Source organism: Hemiscyllium ocellatum, chromosome 5, assembly GCF_020745735.1.
Source record: "Hemiscyllium ocellatum isolate sHemOce1 chromosome 5, sHemOce1.pat.X.cur, whole genome shotgun sequence".
Taxonomy (NCBI): Eukaryota; Metazoa; Chordata; class Chondrichthyes; order Orectolobiformes; family Hemiscylliidae; genus Hemiscyllium; species Hemiscyllium ocellatum.
Window position 1 is genome coordinate 115141750 of NC_083405.1, and position 22279 is coordinate 115164028.

The 22279-nt window shown below is 43.8% G+C and overlaps 1 protein-coding gene across 2 annotated transcripts in view; it reads left to right on the forward strand.

Moving 5' to 3' along the window:
- ptprn2 (protein tyrosine phosphatase receptor type N2) overlaps positions 1–22279 on the forward strand; it is a 956995-nt gene that overhangs the window by 69639 nt on the left and 865077 nt on the right. For both annotated transcript variants that reach the window (XM_060825120.1, XM_060825121.1), the window contains exon 2: positions 13120–13170. In XM_060825120.1, coding sequence (XP_060681103.1) covers positions 13120–13170 — 51 coding nt within the window. The remainder of the gene's footprint in view (positions 1–13119; positions 13171–22279) is intronic.

Sequence of the window (22279 nt, forward strand, 5' to 3'; positions counted from 1 at the left end):
CATTCTACAGTCACTGTTGGGAAGTAGAATTTATAGCATTGCATTTTGAGCACCGTTACTATTGAATAATGTAAACAGTGAAGTTGGCTGTTGCCATTGTGTTCCATACGTGTATGAGTTTCTCCTGAAGGTTATATTTGAAAATCTCTCCTCTGCCTGGGACTGGCGTGTTGGGTTCAACTGCTGGCAGTTTTGAACTCCATCTCACATCGAAATGTGACTGGTGCTTCACAGCAGGTGAGGTCTGTGCTGTGGTCTCTTTAAATCTGGAGATGTGCACACACTGGATGAACTGAGAACTCCGTCCATTGTCATTGTTGTCCAGAATGGGTTGAGAAAATGTTTCTATTGCAGGGTCATTTCATAGGTTGGAATTTTCTGTCTGTCTGCGTGGTCAACATGGTCACAGCTGCAGCTAGGTGCTTTGGCTGATTGTTCATTTGGGACAATGGGGTAGATTCCTGTCACTATTAAAAATATGAGCAATAGGAGGAGGAGTAGGCCATTCGGTCCTTCTAATTAGCATGGTCATTCAGTACAAATGTCCTTTTATCTCAGCTCCTAGTTCCCAAATCTTACCCATATACTTTGAACTGCTTTGCATTCAGGTATCAATCCCGAATGCACTCAGTGACTGAGCATCTACAGCGCCTTTGGGTAGATAGTTTCGGGGATTTACAGTCCTTTGAGTAAAGGAAATTTTCCTGCTTTTAGGTTCAAAATAGCTCAGCCTTTTTCTGAGAGTCTCTTCTAGTTTCCAGCCAGAGAAAACATCCTCAATGAATTCATCTAAATTCTAGGAAATTTGGCTCTAGTCTTTTTTTCCCAAGAATCCCTATAGCGTGGAAGCAGGTCATTCAGCCCATCGAGTCCACGCTGATGGACTCCTGCACATCCTGCCCAGACCCACTCCCATCCCTTTATTTCCCATGACCTATCCACCTGACCTGCACATCTTTGGAGGAAACCGGAACACCCAGAGAAACCCACACAGACACGGGGAGAATGTGCAAACTCCACACAGACAATTGCTAGGGTGGAATCAAACCTGGGTCTCTGGCACTGTGAGGGAACAGTACTAACCAATGAGCCACCATGCCATCTCCTCAGAGGACAGTGCCCTCATCTCAGGAACCAAGTTGGTCATCTTTCCAAGCATTCCTTCAAGGCAGATGTATCCTTCCCTAGATAACGAGACCAAAACTGTAAAGACTTTTCCCAGTGTGGTCTTACTAAGGACCTATACAGCTCTTTTTTTCATCTTCAATCTTATATTCTAATCACATGCTAACATGTTTTTATTTTTCTCAATGCTATTGCAGGTCTTATTTAGGAAAACTGGATCATTTCAAGTGTTTAATGAACCTATCGGGGCCAAGTGCTGTGTCTTACTTTTAACAACTGTATACATGTCCATTTGGATTTTCCCATTGTACCAATAGCTCACTGTCCTTCAGAAGTGCAAACTGGATTGCTGTGAACTGCCATTATATAGCAGAGCAACCTTTTGGATGAGAGAGTACTTAATCTTACAGCTGATAACACTTTAAAAAAAAGTGGGCTAGAGATGATTTGTGCATTTGTTCCTGCACTTTCACCTCTGAAACCTGGACTTAATCCAATGTCAAGATTGATGTGCTGGAGCTCTTCCCTCCTGCAGACTGCAATGATTTGGCATGAAATCAGTTCTGATGGTCTCACCCCATTTTTTAGTTGAGGTGAGCTCACAGAACAAAAATACAGTCATGGATCTATATGGTCAGTCCTGACTATACTGCAGGAGTAACTGAGCTAGTTCAGTTTTATATATTCATTCATGGCTAGGCCAATATTCATGGCCCATTGCTAATTGCCCAGAGAGCAGTTAAGAATCAATTGCCTTGCTGTGGATCTGGAGTTATAGGTAACTCAAACTTGGTAAATTTGTGGTAAAAGGATATTAGTGAATGAGATGGGATTTTAATGACAGTTGACAGTTACCATTGAGGTAGCTCTGTTTTTGTACTCCAAATTTCGCCCCCTGTTGTATGGGATTCAACTCTCCAGCCTTTTCCACATAGCTTGACAAATTCTTTCTTCTCAAATAACATTGCAATTCTCTTTTCAAAACTTGGGATTGGCCCTTTCCACACTCTTGATAAGTGGATCCCAGATCCCAACCACTTGCTGACCAGAAAATGTGTTTATTTCTCTTACAGCATCTCCAATTCTTTAGCCTTTTGCATTAAATTGGCATCAACAGCTTCTTGGCCCCTTCCAGCACTAGGACCAGCTTCTCCCTGTCTGCTCTCTCCAGGTCTGTCATGGATTTTTAACACTTCCATCAAATCACCTCGCAACACTCTCCTCTAGAGAGAGAAGAGCCCCAGAATCATGAGTCAGCTCGTATAAATTGTCCAAAGCTTTGTATTCCTTATTATTGTCGTTCCTTCACTGCTGCAAGGCCAATATCCTGAAAGTACCTCCATAGTGGTACTTTGGGTGGACTTACATTCCGTGAACTGCAGTGGTTCAAGAAAGCAGCATGCCAATAATGTCAATAAATGCCGACCCAGCCAGCAACACCCCACATCTCATGAAAGAATGAAACCAAAATAAAGGGGAAGAGATGGCCAGAAATGTGTGAAATTGAGCAAAAGGGTCAGGAGACCTGACAATGATCATACTGAGGAAGAATTGGCATTTCAGAAAGACGTCATCCTGAAACGTTGGGACAGAAGTTCTATTTTTTGATCATGTCATACTGTGCTGTCCATCCCCAAATGTGCTGGTGAAGGTGGTGGTGAGCTGCTACACCTGGACAACTTTTCACATTGTCGGGTAGATGTCAGTGTTATAACAGTGCTGGTGGAGCTTGGCTAGGGTCACAGACCTCATTCTGGAGCTCAGGTCTTCAGTTTTGTTGCTGAAGTGCTATCAGGTGAAAATGTGTTGCTGGTCAAAGCACAGCAGGCCAGGCAGCATCTCAGGAATAGGGAATTTGACGTTTCGAGCATAAGCCCTTCATCAGGAATCTTCATCAGGAAGTGCTATCAGGGCTCATCGTCCTTGCAAGTATCCAGTCACATCCGCTGCTTTATGATGCCTCTTGCTTGAAGACTGGCATCGATGATGCTGAGGATATCAGAGGAGACCGAGATGGATCATCCACCTGAACATGGTTACAATTACTTCAGCCTTACTTCCTCCATCAATGTACAGGGCTGCACTAATGTTGAGTATGGGGACTTTTGTGGAGCTTGTGCCTTCTGTTAATTATTTATCTACTCCTGTAGGTATATAATTGGTCATGAACATTAAGGGCAAACATTCAATCTGATTCATTGGTTGTGTGGTCACTTAGCCCTGCCTTTTGTTTCAAGATTAGAGTCAAGATTAGAGTGATACTGGAAAAGCACAGCAGGTCAGGCAGCATCTGAGAAGCAGGAAAATTGACATTTCGGACAAAAGCCCTTCATCAGTTTCCACTCTAACCGTGACTCTAATCTCCAACATCTGCAGTACCCACCTCCACCCTGCCTATTGTTTGTTGTTTCACTGTTTGGCCTACACATAGAGCTGTGTTGGAGCTTCACCAAGCTGCCATCTCTCCTTGGTGTACCCCCTGGTGCTGCTCCTGGCATGCTGCCTGCACTCTACATTGAACCGGGGTGGTTCTCATGGCCTGATGGTGTTGGCAGATTTGGGAATGTGCCAGGCCATGACGGTACAGATTGTGGATGAATACAATTTCTGCTGCTGTAGATGGCCCGCAGCGCCTCCTGGACGCCCAGTTTTGCATTGCTAGATCTGTTTGAAGTCTATCTCATTTAGCCCAGTGCCACACACACGATGGACGCTGTTCTTGATGAGAAGACAGGACTTTATCTCCACAAACATTGTGCAGCGGTCACCCTTTCCAATACTGGGAGAAAGTGAGGATTGGAGGTCAGAGTCAAGAGTGTGGTGCTGGAAAAGCACAGCCGGTCAGGCAGCATCCGAGGAGCAGGAGAATCAATGTTCCCTGATGAAGGGCTTATGCCCAAAATGTCAATTTTCCTGCTGTTCAGATGCTGTCTGACTGCTGTGCTTTTCCAACACCACAGTCTCCACCCTTCCCAATACTGCCATGGATAGAAGCCTCTGCAACAGTGAGGTTTGTGAGGATGAAGTCCAGTAGATGTTTTTGTTATCATGAGCTCTCTCACTGCTTCCTGCACATCGAGTCTAGCAACTGTCTCCTTTAGGACTTGACTAGGTTGGTCATTTATAGTTCTACAAGTCACTGTTAAAAGATGGACATTGCAGGCCCCTACACACAATACAGTACATTCTGAGCTCTCGCCACCCTCAATGCTTCCTATTCAAAATGGAGGAGAGGTGCGATGCGATAATTAAGGCTCCCTTGCCAAGTTTGACTTGATGCTATGAGATTTCCTCGGCTCTGGAGTCAATGTTGAGAACTCCTTGGAACATCTGGAATTGAGGTGAGTTGTCGAAGGAGGTAGAAACCTTTAATCTGCACTAACCAGTGTTGCTGTCTTGGGAACATATGAAACTGGCCCTGGGGGGTTATGTTCTAGCTTTGTGTTGTTGTCAGTGGGCTTTGCTCACCCAGAGGACATTTGTTGATACACAGCTGTGTTTTGTATGATTTCTCCAACCACATGAGAGGGTTGCTGGGAAACTGTGTGTGACACTGAGCTGAATGTTCAGCTTGTTCTCATAAAATCATCGCCATTTACAACACAAACAGAAGCACCTGACTAATCATTTGAGAAAGAGCTTCCTGGCTGACAGCCCTTTCACAGCTCTGAGTCTGTCCCTTCCAGCAGCTTTCTTATGCTCACGGAAAGCAATGTTTGAATATTGAGGTGAGAACTGATAAAGTTATTCCCTTCAGTACCAAAAGTATGACATATAATCAGGGCATGCTTCCAGAATGCTTATTTATATGAGCCTGAAATTATTGACATGCATAGGGACAGATCTTGACTTTGTGCGAGTGTGTAAGATAAGTTATAGTGTTGGGAATGCATTTTTATTAAGAATGCTAACCCATCTTCTTTAGCTATCTTGCCTATCCCTCCTAGGTGCTGACCCTTGTCAGATGATTAATTTTCCATTCTGGTCACCCTAATGGCAATTAAATCATGCCTCAAGTTATGCCTTTGAAGCATCAGCCTATTTTGCAAATGCTATGTGTCTTTAACTTTATTAACACAGTTCTCTATTCTGACTTTGTTTGATGCTTCACGTGTTTTTTTTTGCTTTTTTTCTTCCTTCTACCAGCATTGCTTCCAACAAATCTGAGATTTCTCTCTGATTGCAGTACCCTTGCCAATCTAGTCTAAACCCTCCTCAACAGCCCTAGAGAATGTCCCTGCAAGGACATTAGATTTTTTTTTAAGATTACTAACTTACAGTGTGGAAACAGGCCCTTTGGCCCAACAAGTCCACACTGACCTGCCGAAACGCAACCCACCGAGACCCACTCCTCTACATTTACCCCTTCACCTAACACTATGGGCAATTTAGCATGGCCAGTTCACCTAACCTGCACATTTTTGGACTGTGGAAGGAAACCGGAGCAAATCCACGCAGACACGGGGAGAATGTGCAAACTCCACACAGTCAGTCGCCTGAGGCGGGAATTGAACCTGGGTCTCTGGTGCTGTGAGACAGCAGTGCTAACCACTGTGCTGCCCACATTAGCTCCTGTCCGGCTAAGATGCAATCCATCCATGTTCCCCCTCAGCTGTGTGGTGGCATGTCCGTTCCAGTGTTTGGCATACACTTGGCACACGGTGATTGGTGTCAGCATGTTGGCCATGGCATTCACTGGAAGGAGAAATAGGGGAAGCGCTGGGCCCCAACCTACCCCAGAATGACTGAAATGTCTCTGAAATATGATGCCCACCTTCCTGCACCAGTTCTTCAGCCGGATGTTACAAATTAACAGTCTGTGAAGACAACTGTTTTCTGACTTGGTACATTTAGCAAGCAGTGCATGTGTCATGCCCCAGTTGGATTCAGGTACAGCTATCGAGTAAAAAGTGAGGTCTGCAGATGCTGGAGATCAGAGCTGAAAATGTGTTGCTGGTTAAAGCACAGCAGGTCAGGCAGCATCCAAGGAACAGGAAATTCGACGTTTCGGGCCAGAGCCCTTCATCAGGAATGTCGAATTTCCTGTTCCTTGGATGCTGCCTGACCTGCTGTGCTTTAACCAGCAACACATTTTCAGCTCAGGTACAGCTATCACAGTCACAAGGGCTCCGCGCTTTGTTTCAGAACCGTTGTGCACATTTGTGACACATGTTTCTGTGAGACAGCCCGGCAGAGTTGATCATCTGCCCATCATGGGATAAAAATTCCACAATGAGCCAGAAATGAAGAGGGTTCCTTAAAGGTGAACATGACCCCTATGAAATTTGATAAACTATTGATGAATTGTCCAGGCTGTACATCTCTATGACTCTATGACTCTTTGCATTACCAGTCACAGGGCTGCCAGCTCAATAGAGCAGGAATACTTCAGTGAAATGTCAGACAACCTTTGCGTACTGAATGGGAGCGAGAAAGAGAGTGCCATATTGCTTCATGTAGTTCAATATGCATTAACCTTCTTTATTTATAATACTTGAATTAAACATTAGACCAGACTCTTGAATGTACAAGTGGCAGTTCCGTACCAAATGTGCTCCAGTAATATCATGCTGTGCAACAGACTGAAGCTACAGTGGAGTGTGATCCTGGAGGCAAACTATGCATTGCACACACAAGTACAGTGACGAAGTAAAGACCGCTTTACAGCAGATTTTGTACATGTGTGAATCTTCTATTTAAACATTTTATTGTGTTTCCCAGATTATGTTCCTCAAGGGGGGAAAGCTGCACAGATCGGCTGAAAAGATTATGGACAGCCAATGTCCGTTTCCAGCCACTTGCTGTAAAATATTGAATGATTAACTCCGTCTGTTAATTGTCCAATTATTGCATTAACCAGAAACCGGAGTATCCGGAGGAAACCCACGCAGACACGGGGAGAATGTGCAAACTCCACACAGTCAGTTGCCTGCGGCGGGAATTGAACCCGGGTCTCTGGTGCTGTGAGGCAGCAGTGCTAACCACTGAGCCACCGTGCCGCCCATAAGGAGTGACTTATTGCATGAAATTAAATTTTCTGTTCCTCGTTCCCTGTTGTGTTAATTTGTTACTTAAATTCCTTGCCAGTCTGAACTGATTTGAAATCCATCTCCCAAAGAATATGTTGTCCCAAAGAATGTGTAAGTTTGGACCAGGAATCGTTTGGACCAGGAATCCTTCTACCCCATTAACTGTCATCCTGCTATCGCCAATGCCTTTTGGCTCAACTATCTGGTTATTGATCAGCCACTGTGCAAAGAAGTCTATCCTGACATCTCTTCCAAATTTGCTCTTCACTGCCTTCTCACCCCACCTGCTTATCCTGCTGCCTGGAAATACCTGGATTGTTATTTATTTTACTTCACTTTCTCTATTCTACTAAACTGTTGAAAATAGGTTTTGTCATTCCCTTGGCTCCCTGATTGTGGAGATTTTGTGAAATCTGATAAAATGTTTTCTTGGCAAATAATTTTCCAAAAGTAAAAACCTAAGAGGTTTGCAAGTGTGAAGGGGACCATTTGGGTCATCTGACCTGTGCTGTTCATTGTAAGAGTTGTCCAATGGTAATCTCTTTTCCACATAAAGCTGTAACTCTTCCTCTGCTTCAGCTGTTCATTCAGCCACTTTTTCTTTCAAAGATTCAAGTGTCTCGGATTTAGCTATTTGCTTTGATGTAAACTTGACATTCGGACAATCCTGCCTAAATTTCTTTTTCTCAGGATCCGTAATAGTGACCACGAAAGTACTGGCTCGTGGTCAAAGTGCACATCGCTTTATGAATATCCTTCAGGATATTTTATTTGCCCTCCTTGGACAAGACAAAGTAGTTCTGCCTTTGCTGAAAATGTGTTGCTGGTTAAAGCACAGCAGGTTAGGCAGCATCCAAGGAACAGGAAATTCGACGTTTCAGGCATAAGCCCTTCATCAGGAATGAGAGTGTGCCAAGCAGGCTGAGATAAAAGGTAGGGAGGAGGGATTTGGGGGAGGGGCGATGGAGATGTGATAGGTGGAAAGAGGTCAAGGTGAGGGTGATAGGCCGGAGTGGGGTGGGGGCGGAGAGGTCAGGAAGAAGATTGCAGGTTAGGAGGGCGGTGCTGAGTTGAGGGAACCGACTGAGACAAGGTGGGGGGAGGGGAAATGAGGAAACTGGAGAAATCTGAATTCATACCTTGTGGTTGGAGGGTTCCCAGGCGGAAGATGAGGCGCCTTTGGATGTGCATTCAGCATTTTCTTTTCACTTTGGATGTGTAAATCAAGCATGTTTTAGCGATGCATGGGTATTAGCCAGGATACCATGAAACTATCATGAATTGTCTGATTTGTCTTCAGGGAAGGAAATCTGCTATCCTTACCCGGTCTGGCCTACATGTAACTCCAGCCCTACAGCAATATGGCTGCCTCTCACCTGGCCTAAGAAATGGCCTGCTCAGCCACTCAGTGCAAGGGGTGCAGGAGCAGAGGTGGATATGTACACAGACCGTTGAAGGTAGCAGGACATGTGGAGAGGGCAGTTGATAAAGCACACGATGTCCTCAGCTTTATTAATAGGGCCATAGAGTGCAAGAGCAGAGAGGTAATGTTGAAGTTGCATAGGACACTTGTTAGACTTCAACTGGAGAATTGTGTACAGTTCTAGGTATCACACTACAGCAAAAATTTGAATACATTGGATAGGGCAGCACAGTGACTCAGTGGTTAGCACTGCTGCCTCACAGCGCCAGGGACCCTGGTTTGATTCCAGCCTCGGGCAACTGTCCGTATGGAGTTTGCACATTCTCCCCGTGTCTGTGTGGGTTTCCTCCAGGTGCTCTGGTTTCCTCCCACAGTCCAAAAATGTGCAGGTTAAGTGAATTGGCCATGCTAAATTGCCCAAATAGGTTATTAGTTAGGGGTAAATATAAGGTAGCGGAATGGGTCTGGGTGGGTTACTCTTTAGAGGGTTGGTGTGGACTTGTTGGGCTGAAGGGCCTGTTTCGACACTGTAGAGATTCTAAAAGAAGTGATTTACAAGAATCGTCCCGGGAACGAGAAATCATGAGGATAGGTTGAAAATAAGTTGTGACTGTTTACCTTGAAGAGAAGAGGGCTCAGAGGAGATTTATAGAGGTATTCAAAATCATGAGTGAGGTGGGGAGAAGCTGTTTCCTCTTGTAAAAAGAATATGAATGACAGGGCATAGATTTAAGGTGATCTGCAAAAGAAACAAGGGTGTTGTTCAGACAGTGAGTAGTTTGGGTATGGAATGCACTGTCTGGAGATGTGGTGGAGGCAGGTTCAATTGAGGCATTCAAAAAGGCATTGGATAATGATTTGGATAGAAATAGTATGCAGGGATATGGGAAAATGTAAAAGATTGACACTAGACAAGAGAGCCAGTGCAGGCACGATGGGCCAAATGGCCTCCTCCTATGCTGTAACAATTTAGTGATTCTGTGACAATACTCCAGGCCATTCCTGCTCCTGGTTCGAGTCCTCCAAATGTGAGGGTCAATAAATCGCCTGCATGCTTCCTTCCAGTGACTGGTGTACAAGAAAGCCCGTGTCTCATTTCACCTTCCCTTTCCTAATCCATTGCCATTTAGATAATGATCTACCTCTGTAGTTTTTCAATGATATAGAGAGGAAAGTGACACAAGGCTGCTATAATATTTAAAATGATGTAGATCCTAGTATCAAGTTGCCTCCTTGCCCACCTAACTGCAAACTCAAATGAAACCTCGGAGAGAGAAACAATTACAAACAGAATGTTGCCTGGAGAGCTCTGTGTGGCTGCTAGCATTCCCCATTGTTATCATGGGTTAATGATTTCCTTTCAAGTCAGAGGTGAACATTAAGGATATTTTTGTATGTTCAAGGTATTTCTTTGCAAGAAAAGAATTGATTTCATTGTTGACTTAGTAATAAAGGTTTATAATTAGGTGTTCCATACAACTGGTCAGTGTCCCAATTGTCCCACAGTCAGAGCCAATTTTACTGTTACTCTTTAACAAACTATTCTCAGGCAGTCAACATTTTCCCAAAACTGGCTTAAGTAGAAGCCTACGCCAAGTTTTATCAGTTGTATAGAATGAGGAGAATTCCTCACATTCGCTTACCAGTGCCATGGAGTTGTAGGGCCAAATGCATGCCTATGGTTTCCCAATGTACTGTAGCTGTAATCTTTTGTAATAGCACTAACTTACCAAACCAGTAAAATATAAGATGCAGCTTTAAAAGAACTGATGGATCCTCCAAGTGATGACATCTGGAGAAGCTTGACACCATCTGGGGAAAAGCAGCCCACTTGATTGGCACCACATCCTCAAACATTCACTCACTCCGCCACCAATGCTCACTTGCAGTGGTGTCTATCATCAGAAAGATGCGCTGCAGAAGTTCATCTTCCAGACCTGTGGCCACTCCCATCTGGAAGGACAAGGGCAGCAGATATGTAAGAAAGTTCCCCATCAAGACACTTACAATCCTGATTTGGAAATATATCTCCGTTCCTTCAATGTCGCTGGGTCAAAATCCTGGCAACCCCCCTCCCCCCACCAAATGCATTGTGGGTCTATTTACACCAAGTGGACTGTAGTGGTTCAAGCAGGCAGCTTGCTAGAACCTTCGCAAGGGCAGCTAGGGATGGGCAGTTAATGTTAGCCCAGCCAGTGACACCCCCGTCCCACATTCGAACACAAAAAATTATTCCTTGAGCCTGCAGCTGGAGTGGAGGGAGGAAGCCATGTCAAAGAGCCCTTTGGCCTTGGAGATTAGGTTTGAGTGACCCCAGATACATTGTGGCTCGAGGGCTGGGATGTGCTCAGTGTGCTTTGGGAAATGGGGTTCTCTTTTGCCTGGACTGAGCATTTGGCAGTCTCTGTTGGCCATCCGAGTGCCATCGACCTGGGGAAGGCGTTCCTTGGCCAGCTACAAAGACATGGTAGTGACCAGCATGTACTGTTGACTGTACTCGAGCAAACACACACACAGAGGTGTCCGTTTCCGAACTGGAGGCTGCCTGGCTTGTACATCCTCTGAGGACCTGTGACTTCTTCCTTCCAGGTAGCAGAGGAGGGGCTGTATGGGAGGGCAAGGCTCTTAGCTTTAGGGAAAATGCTGTGAACACACGATGGACATTCTGGCATGGTATGAACATCACACACAAACACACACGCACACACACGGTGGGAGAGTAGCCCAGCTGTGGACAATGCTTCTTCCTTGGCTTGCAAGACATGGATGTTTCAGCATTGTCATAAGCTGACGCTGTCCTCACTGACCAGGGCTGGAGTCCTTACCTCATAGGAAGTAAGGAGCCAAATGCCAGGCACCTCACCACGTCTTCACCATTGTGGGCTTTTCTCTCCTGCAAAGGGATTAAAGGAGGAATTGAGATTCAGGCCGTGTGTGACAATACGGATTGCAGAGGCTAACACAGTTGAAAACACATCCTCTAGGTCCAGGGATGAGCCACAATGGCGGAGGAGAAGGCTCTGAATAAAGGAAAGGAGAGTGTAATTAACTATGAATAGCTGCATAATAAATCACTGGGATTGCCAATACGTAAAACCTATGTAATGTTAGTGTTGGATGGGCAGATATCACACTTAACAAAGTAACAAGGACATCACTCTTGTTTCTGACTGACTCTAGTTCCACTGGATATGCTCATCTGGTGATTTCCCAGTGTCTGTTCTTGCAAGGAGTAAACATAGACTGAGAGCTGGGGGTAGGCATTCTATAACAAAGGGAAAAATGTTGGTCTTGATGACTTCTGGTGCATGTTTTAAGGCTCGTGTGTAAATCCAGAGGTATTTTTTTTAAAACTTCTTTATGGGACCAGGACGTCACTGGCTAGGCTAATATTTATTGCCTAGAGGGCAGTCAAGAGTCAGCTAAATTTCTGTGGATATGGAGTCACACGTAGGCCAGACCAGGTAATAATGACAGATTTCCTTTCCTAAAGGACATTAGTATGTGGAATGGACTGCCAGAGGAAGTGGTAAATATAGCTCTAGTTACAACATTGAAAAGATATTTGAATGGGTGCATAAATAGGAAAGATTTAGAGGGATATGGGCCAAACGCAGAGAAGTGGGACTAGTTTAGTTTGGGAAACTTGGTCGGCGTCGATTAGTTGGAACCGAAGAGTCTGTTTCTGTGCTGCTATGATTCTATGCATGAGGGGGAAGTGTCTTGCACAGTGTTGGTACAGGTGAGGGGAAATCTGGTGAGATACTCTGAGGGGTGAGTGAGCAGGGAGAACAGGGCAGAGGTTTGTACTGGATGAATGAGAGTGGGTGCTGTTTCACTCAATAGTCAGAGCATGAGCCTTCCTGGGAGGTCAGTATTATAGCAGCGAGTGAGTGTGGGTTCTGTTGAGAGAGGTCATCAAAAATGTTTCTCAATCATAAATCTTAACTGGTGAATTTTGGAAATTATATTCTTTGGTTGACCTTATAAAATCATGAGGGGCATGGATAGGGTAAATTGACAAAGTCTTTTTCCCTGAGTGGTGGAGTCCAGAACTAGAGGGCATAGGTTTAGGGTGAGCGGGGAAAGATATAAATGAGACCTAAGGGGCAACATTTTCACGCAGAGGGTGGAGCGTGTATGGAATGAGCTGCCAGAGGAAGTGGTGAAGGCTGGTACAATTGCAACATTTAAAAGGCATTTGGATGGGTATATGAATAGGAAGGCTTTGGAGGGACGTAGGCCGGGTGCTGGCAGGTGGGACTAGGTTGGTTTGGGATATCTGGTCGGCATGGACAGGTTGGGACCAAGACGTCACTGGTTAGGCTAATATTTATTGCCCAGAGGGCAGAGAAGAGTCAACTATGTTTCTGTGGATCTGGAGTCACGTGTAGGCCAGACCAGGTAAGAATGGCAGAAGGGTCTGTTTCCATGCTGTATATCTCTATGACTTTAAATACATTGGTCTCGAAAGGTTTTTTTTAGGCTAGTCTGTCTGGGTTTAATTTTATTTGTAATAGATTGCCTTCTGTTCTCTTGCAGGCTGCTTGTTTGAAGCTGATGTGTGCAAACCCTATGAGATCTGTGTAAATGGTGAGTAATTTCTACACCTTCTGAGGTTGTTTGTACTTGCGGATGCCAGAATGCTGCTGTTAAACTGATGAGTTTCCGCGATAATTGCCAGACACAGATTGCAGTGTTTATTCACCAAATCCTTCACTGCAGTTTTACCTTGGGTAGTTTAGCTGGTACATTCGAGGTAGGGCCCCTGGTTTCTCCGTAGCTCACTAAGTATATTGAGTGAGCAATCCAATATCGCAGGTGCAGGAGTTCCTGGGCTGTCCTCACAAAATGGTTATGGAATGGAAAGAGGCCAAAGTCCCTCAGCACTGTCATCACCCTCTGTGTCACTTTTAACCAGGGACTTAACTGGATTAACCATATTGGCAGCATGGTGACTCAGTGGTTAGCTCTGCTGCCTCATAGTGCCAAGGATTCGATTCCAGACTTGTGTGACTGTCTGTGTGGAGTTTGCACATTCTCCCCGTGTCTGTGTGGGTTTCCTCTGGGTGCTCCGGTTTCCTCCCACAGTCCAAAGATGTGCAGATTAGGTGGATTGGCCATGCTAAATTGCCCATATGTTCAGGGGTGTATAGGTTAGGTGCATTAGTCAGGGGAATGTAGAGTAATAGGGCAGGGGAATGGGTCTGGGTGGGATACTCTTCAGAGGTTCGGTGTTGGGCCGAAGAGCCTGTTTCCACACTGTAAGTAACCTAAAAAAAGTCTCTAATCTCCAAGGGCCTGTATTCACACTGTAGGGTTTCTATGATAACATGGCTAAAAGAGCTGGCTTTGAGATTCCAAGACCCGAAGGATTTCTCTACAATCTGCATTACTTAATTTAAGAATGTGAAGGTATACTCTTTGTTGTAATAAATCTCAAGAAGTTTGGGGGCGGCACGGTGGCACAGTGGTTAGCCTTACAGCGCCAGAGACCCGGGTTCAATTCCTGCCTCAGGCAACTGTCTATGTGGAGTTTGCACATTCTCCCCATGTCTGCATGGGTTTCGTCCGGATGCTCCGGTTTCCTCCCACAGTCCAAAGATGTGCAGATTAGGTGAATTGGTCATGCTAAATTGCCCGTAGTGTGAGGTGAAGGGGTAAATGTAGTGGAATGGGTCTGAGTGGGTTGCTCTTCGGAGGGTCGGTGTGGATTTGTTGGGCCGAAGGGCCTGTTTCCACACTGTAAGTAATCTAAAAAAAAATCTCTAATCTCATACTTTAATGGCAAGTAACAAAGGAGAGGTTCACATAATGTACATGAATGTTGCGGGACTGAACATCCACCAGACGATGGTGGGAGTTTACGTGCTCGTCAAGGTACACTGGACCTACCCCGAAGGTTGTTGGAAAGTACCTTCCAGTCCTTCAACCTTAAAGCAGCAAAAGTCACAGGAGCACCACAGGGAACTCCAGCTCCTTCTCCAACGTTCGCCATGTCAACTTGCACTTACATCAATGTTCCTGCTTTGTCAGTGGTACTCCCTACCTCTCCATCATGGGAACACTCTCAGCACAAAATTCTGACTTGAAAGATGAACCCAACCACCATCTTCTCAGTGCATTAAGAAATGAGCAGTGACTGCAGCCAGGGCAGTGTTGGCCATATCCCAAGAACAAAAGTTACAGACCCATTGAGTTGACACAGTGCAGAAGGAGGCCATGTGGCCCATCGTGTTGCTGGCAAATCTCCAAGTGAGCCCCTCACTTAATGTCATTCCTCTTTCCTTCTCCATGCCTGCACATTACACCTTTTCAACTAGCTGTTGAATTAAGTTCTAAATGCTTCAGTTGAACCTGCCTCCACCACGTTCTATTTGAACTGGAATTTCTCATCCCAGTGGCTGTTGCGTAAACCTGGTCTGCCCCCTCTCCAGTTCTTTCATATTCTCCCATCTGCTCAGAACAATAAGCAATATTCCATTTGTGGCCAAATTAGAAACGAGACGTAGTTTCCGAGTGTCACTCCGTGAAGGAGCTGAACATAAGGACTAGCAGCAGAACGAGGCCATTCGGCCCTTCAAGCTTGCATTGCTATTCGATATGATCATGGCTGATCTGGTTGTGTTCTGAACCACATTCCCAACAATCCCTGATACCTTTTGATTCCTTTGCTTAACAGGAGGCTGTCCATCTTTGCCTTAAAAATATTTGATGAATATACATCCACAGTCTTCTGAGGCAAAGAGTTCAAACGTTACACAAACCTCTGAGAGAAAATAAATCCTCTCACCTCTGCCCTAATTGAGTTATCTTGAGTTTAAAACAATGTCCCTAAATTCCAAACCTACCCACAAGAGGAGGCATCCTTTCCTCATCCACCTTCTCAAGACCATTGCTTTCTGTTCATAGACGCAGTCAGTTCTGCTGAGTTTTTCCAGCAGTTTCTGTTTGTGTTTCTGATATCTGACACCTGCAGTTCTTTGAAGTTTTCCATTCAGGACCTAATCCACTTCAATCAAATCACCTCATCCTCTTCAAATTTCTAGTGAAAACCATTCCAGGTATTAATCCAGTAAACTAGGAGAAGACCAAAGCTGCACACCTGTATAACTGAAGCATAAAGCCCTACTTTCATATTCAGTTTTTCAAATAAAGGCTGGCATTCTATTTTCCTTCCTGATTATGAGCTGTACCTGCATACTAACCTTTTGACACTCATGCACTGGAATATCCAGATTCTTTTATATCTCACGGCAATCGTTTTTCATTTCAGTAAAATGCTGCTTTTTAATTTATTTTCCTGCCAAAGTAGACAACTTCACATTTTACCACATGATACTCCATTTGCCAGGTTTTTGCCCACTGCTCAATCTATCTATATTGGTCTGCATCCTTGTTATTTCATGTTCACGGCATACTTTCCTGTCTATTGTTGTATCTTCTGCAAATTTAGCCATTATACCTGCAATCCCCTAATCTAAGTCATTGGTATAAATTGTAGAGAAAATTAAATCTGAGCAGGACACCACTTGTCTTATTCTGCAGATCTTAAAAAAGACTTATTTATTCATACTCTATTTTCTACCAGCCAGCCAGTCTTCTATCCATGCTAATACGTAACCCACTATGTGCACATTAAAAGCTCATGATAATGACCATTTATGTGGAACCTTTTCAAATGCATTTTGAAAATGCAAGTACTGTTCATCCAAGGGATGCCCTTTCATCCACAGCACAATTTAATCCTTCAAAAAAAATCCAATAACTTGGAAGGAATCTTCCTTTCACAGATCCATACTGACTCTTCCTGATTATCTGGAGTTTTTTCAAGTGCCAGTTGTAACGTCCTTAATGATTGTGTCTCAACCCTTTTCCTACAATAGACGTCAAACTAACTGGCCAATCACGTCCTGTTTCCTGCCTCTCTCCATCGTTGAATAGAGGGATTATATTTGCTATTTTTCAGTCTAATGGAGTTGTTCCAGAATCTATTGAATTTTGTTAAATTAACACCAAAACATCTACCATCATATTAGCCACCTCTCTTAAGACCTTAGCATGAAGCACTAAGAAATTTACTAGCCCTTAGTTCTGTCAGTTTGCTTAGTACCACTTCCCTGAGGATAATTTCACAAAGTTCATCTCTTCCTTCAACTTCTGGATTTTCAGGTATCGCTGGCATGTCTTTTATATTCTCTATAGACCATATCATGTTTAAAATGTATTTTCAATAGTGGACTGAAATGGAAAACCAAGGATTGCTGGAGGATTACTGCATGTTTTAGAAATCAAGTAACCTGGCACCTCATTGTAAGTACTGTTTATACAGCTGCTGGTTCAAGCAGGAGAAGGTGCAAATGAACTGGATCCACCTGGCAACAAGCAGCTGATTGGTCTGTGGACAATTGACCAGTTATCAATGTTAAAGGTCCAGTGCCCACCCGAAACTGTGATTTGGTTCTCAGGTAGCTGTTCAGCTTGGGACTGTGAACAGGGTGGGAAGAAGGTGTCAGGTCCCCACCAGTCCAGGAGTGGTCCTGTTCTCTGCAGTAAAAACCCACCTTCAACCTGAAGAAAGCCGGTTTATTTAACTTCAGCAGTTGCTCTAAATTGTGACTTTGAATTTACAAGTGTGAACTTCAGCTAAGTGAAAGAATTCAGAGAAGGAAGATCAAATAACAGGCTTCTGATCAGCACACTAACCATTTCAATAACATTGTGAACAGATTACATGCCTTGCTAGTCTTCCCCTTCACCAAAACACCCTTTTTTGTTTCCTGGTCTGTGTCTATCTGTGTGTGCATGAATCCGAGAAACCCTACACTGTGGAAACAGGCCCTTCAGCCCAACAAGTCCACACCGACCCTTGAAGAGTAACCCACCCAGACCCAATCCCCTGCCCTATTATGCACCTGACCTATATATCCCTGAACACTGTAGGTAATGTAGCATTGCCAATTCACCCGATCTGCACATCTTTGTATTGTGGGAGGAAACCGGAGCACCCGGAGGAAACCCATGCAGACACGCGGAGAATGTACAAGCTCCACACAGACAGTCACCTGAGGCTGGAATTGAAACTGGGTCCCTGGTGCTGTGAGGCAGCAGTGCTAACCACTGAGCCACTGTACTGGATGTGTAAGAGGGAGCTTGCAACGGTTCTAGAATTTTAACTAATAAAGTTTATGGTGAGAGTTTGTAATTGTTTACCTAAACCTATCATTTATTTACTTGCAATAAATAATCATTCTTTTTACGTACAGAAAACCAGTCTCTCCTTAGTTCCACTTAACAGGTAAATTAGGGAATTTTGCATTACTTAATTTTTTTTCACTTTTATGTTGACTCTGGGAATAGGAGGGCTTCATTTCCAATGTACTATCCCACTGAGGCTTTACAACATTTGGGAGCTTACCCAGTATAGAGTGATTTGAATCTGAAACATTGAGAATGTGTTAATGACAGGTGAAAGAAAATAGAGTTTAGATCAGAGTGGTGCTGGAAAAGCGCAACCGGTCAGGCAGCATCCAAGGAGCAGGAAAATCGACATTTCGGGCAAAAGCCCTTCATCAGGAATAGAGGCAGGAAGCCTCCAAGGTCGAGAGATAAATGAGTGGAGGGGGTGCTGGGAAGAAGGTAGCAAAAAGTACAGTAGGTGAATGGGGGTGGGGATGGAGGTGATAGGTCAGAGGGGAGAATGGAGTGGATAGGTAGGAAGGGAGATTGGCAGGTAGGACAGGTTCTGAGGACAGTGCTGAGCTGGAAGGTTGGAACTGGGGTAAGGTGGGGGGAGGGGAAATGAGGAAACTGGTGAAGTCCATGTTGATGCCCTGGGGTTGAAGTGTTCCGAGGCAGAAGATGGGGCATATCTCTCTCACTGCTCTCCTCATTTTTGCCAAGGTGAAAGAAAATGCTGTGTTCTGTACTTCATTTAAGACTAGAAATGGCAGGGGATTTCCTGCAGGTGGCAGAGTTGTCCCTGGCAATCTTAAGGAACTTTGAAAGCCCAGGTTGATTGATGTGGTGCGTAAATTGGAGGTAGCATTGCCTGACAGAGCTACAAGGCCTGACAAGGCAGAGATTATTGAGTTACTAGCATGGCATTTGGTGTTAGAGGAAATGCAGAGGGGCTGAGCACTCATGGGCAGTGAAACATTGGAATTGGGTGCCATTCAATAATAGTTGAAGGTATTTGAGCATGAGGAGAGAATGGAGAAACTAGAGATGGTGTTAAATAATAAAGAAAGAACAGAGAATGATAACGAAATAGAAATGAAATTGAAAGGATTGGAAATGAGAAAATTGGAATTAGAACTGCAACATGAAGAGAAGGGGGGGTGGGAAGCAAGAGAATATGAAGAACAGCTTAAAATGATGTAGTTAAAAAAAAAGAAATCAGATACTGATGCAGGCCCTGGCCGGGACAATCTGAGTCATAATTTGAAGTCCAGTCAAGAAATGTTTATGTTTGCGCAGATCCTATCAACGTTCTTTGAGAAAGGATGGGGAAACATTCTTTGTGCCATTTGAGAGAATTGCTAGACAAATGAATCGGGCAAAAGAGGACTGGAGATACTTAGTACAGTGAGGCCGAGGCTGTGGGAGTTCTGGAGTGCCATTAATACCAAAGTGAAGTTCAGATGGAGGAAGTGGATTCATGCTCACAGACCTGCAGGTGTAGAAAGGACAGTGATACTGCCCAGATACAGGAAGGAGATATTAGGATTGGCACATGAAGTTCCAAAAGCAGAGCATAGAGGAATATCAAAACTGCTGGCATTGATAAACAGGCCAAAACTTCTTAAAGACATAATGCAATTCTGTAAAATGTGTCATCCATGTCGATGGGAGGACAGCCTCAACATGTGATCAAACATGTGACACACCTACCGGTTTTGAAGAACCAAGTTTCAGTGGATTATGTGGGACCACTACTGAAAATGAGAGCAGGCCAAAAGTATATCCTTACAAATACTTTATAACAGCCCAATTCCCAGAAGCTATTCCTTTACGGATGACTAGAGCTAGGGTCATAGTAGAGAAGTTAGTTTTTTACTTAGATTTTTACTCATTACAGACTACTAATTGAGGTACAGCCTGATCAGGGTTCTAACATTATGTCTAAAGATTTCCAGGAGATCAGTAGCAACTTGGGTATAAACCAATTGAAGATTCCTGATGAAGGGCTCTGGCCCGAAACGTCGAATTTCCTGTTTCTTGGATGCTGCCTAACCTGCTGTGCTTTAACCAGCAACACATTTTCAGCTATAAACCAATTGAAGTCAATTGTGTATCGTCTACAAACACCGGGACATTTGGAGAGCTACCATCAGACACTCAAAACCATCATTAAGACATATCATCACAAATACCCACAGGCTTGGAAGAAAGGATTAGATCCACAAGGTTAGATTGCAGGGGGCTAAGGGTAGAGTATTGTCTTGGATTGAGGATTGGCTGAGTGACAGAAAGCAAAGGCCTGGGATAATTGGGTTATTCTCTGGGTGGCAAACTGGTATTATTGAGGTACCACAGGGTTTAGTCCCTAGATCTGATAATCTATATAAATGATCTGCAAACAGGGCCGGGGTGTAACATTGCAAAACAGATGATACTAAATAGGTGGGAAAGTAGGCTATGATGAGGAGATGAAAAGTTTACAGATGGATATTGATAGGCTAAGAGAATAGGCCAGAATCTGGCTGATGGGGTTTAATGTGAATAAGTGTGAAGTTGTCCAATTTGACTGGAGAAACAAAAGGGCAAATAATCATTTAAATGGGAAGCAAATGCAAAGTGTATTCATGCAGAGGGATCTGGGTGTCTTTGTGCATGAATCACAGAAAGTAGGTATACAGGCACAGCATAACATAATAAAAGCAAATGGAGAGCTGGCATTTGTTGCAAAACAACTGAATTATGAAAGTTAGGAAGTGTTTTTACAACTATAAAAGGCATTGGTGAAACTACACCTGGAGTATTGTGTCGAGTTTTGGGTTCCTTACTTGAGGAAGGATATGGTAGCACTGGAGGCAGTTCAAAGGAGGTTCATCGGGTTATTTCCAGGAGTGAAAGGGCTGTCATAAAGGAGCCATTGAATAGCGTGGGCTTGTACTTGCAGGAGTTCAGAAGAACGAGGGGGGATCTGCTTGAGCTATTTCTGATGTGAAAAGTGATTGAGAAGGTGGATGTTGAACACATGTTCCCCATGTGGGACAGTCGCACAGAAGAGATCATAGATGATGAGTGGGAGGAGGTAGGTTCAAAACTGAGATAAGGAGAAACTGTTTCTCTGAGGGTTGTGAATCTGTGGATTTCACTACCCTAGAGTGCAATGGAGGAAGAATCAATCAACAGATTCAAGAAAGAAATAGATATGTTTATGATGAAAAGTGGGATAAAGGACTAAAGGGAACAGGAAGGAAAGTGCAGTTGAGAGGAGGATAAGATCAGCCATGATCATGTTAAATGGAGGAGTGGACTCAAAGGGCTGAATTGCCTATTCCCACTCTTGACGCCCATGTTCCTATTTCTTACTACTGGGTAAATCAAATGGGTTTCATCCATTTGAATTGGTTAAGGTCATGTTCATGGAGTTCCAGTCCAATTATATTTGATTAGGAAGAAGTTCGTGAATGAAAAGAAACCTCAGTGTTGGATTACATGTCCATGTTTCTGGAAAAACTCATGAGTGTGTAGGGTAGCACAAGACATTTGAAAGTTTCTCAGCCAAAAGTGGAAGAATGGGCAGAAAACATATTCAGCAAGTGAAATATTTCACGTGGGAGATGAAGTATTTGTATTGTCAATCAAAGTTGAACCTCTGAAAATGAAATTCAGAAATCCATACAAAGTGGTTAGAAGGGTTAATAAAATGACTAATCTGATAAACACTCCTGATTGTTGGAAGGAGAAATAGTTATGTCACATAAACATACTGAAAATATACCATCTTAGTGAAAGGGTAAGGAGGAACAAGTATGTCAGGTGGCAAGAGTAGTGGAGGTTTTAACGATAGTATGTTTGAGGTAGGTGCAGTGGCAGACACTTCCCAAAGTGAACTTTCTACAATTTAACTCACTATCACAGTAATGCGGAAGCATTTAGACACTGTTCTCAAATTTAAGGAAAGAATAATGGGGTGATCTGTTAAGACTACCATGAGATAATCTGTAGAGATAGAGCTGTTAGTATTAGGCCTTTGCACAGTGTGATAGTTGCTGACGCCTGTATGCATTATAGAAAAAGAACAGCACCATATGTCAGGAAGAGATCATCAGAGTTGTTTCGGAGTACAGAAATTGAGTATTGATGAAAAGGGCAATTCTGTCTCCAGGACTGAGTAACTTCAGTAATGAGGATAGATTGGGACTGTTCTCCTTGCAGAGATAGAGGCTGAGAGGTGATCTGATGGAGATTTTTAAAATAATGAGCAAGTTTGATAGAGTAGAAAGGGAGAAACTGTTCCCATTCATAAAAAAGATCAAGAACCAGTAGGCACAGATTTAAAGCAATTTGTAACACGTGATGCAAGAGAAATATTTCACACTGCAGGTAGTGAGGCTGTGAATGCACTGCCTGAAATTGTGGTAGAGGCAGGTTCAATTGAGGCTTTCAAGAGGGCATTGAATGACTATTTCGATAGAAATAATGAGCAAGGGTGTGGGGAAAAGGCAGATGTAATGATGCTGATTTGAAG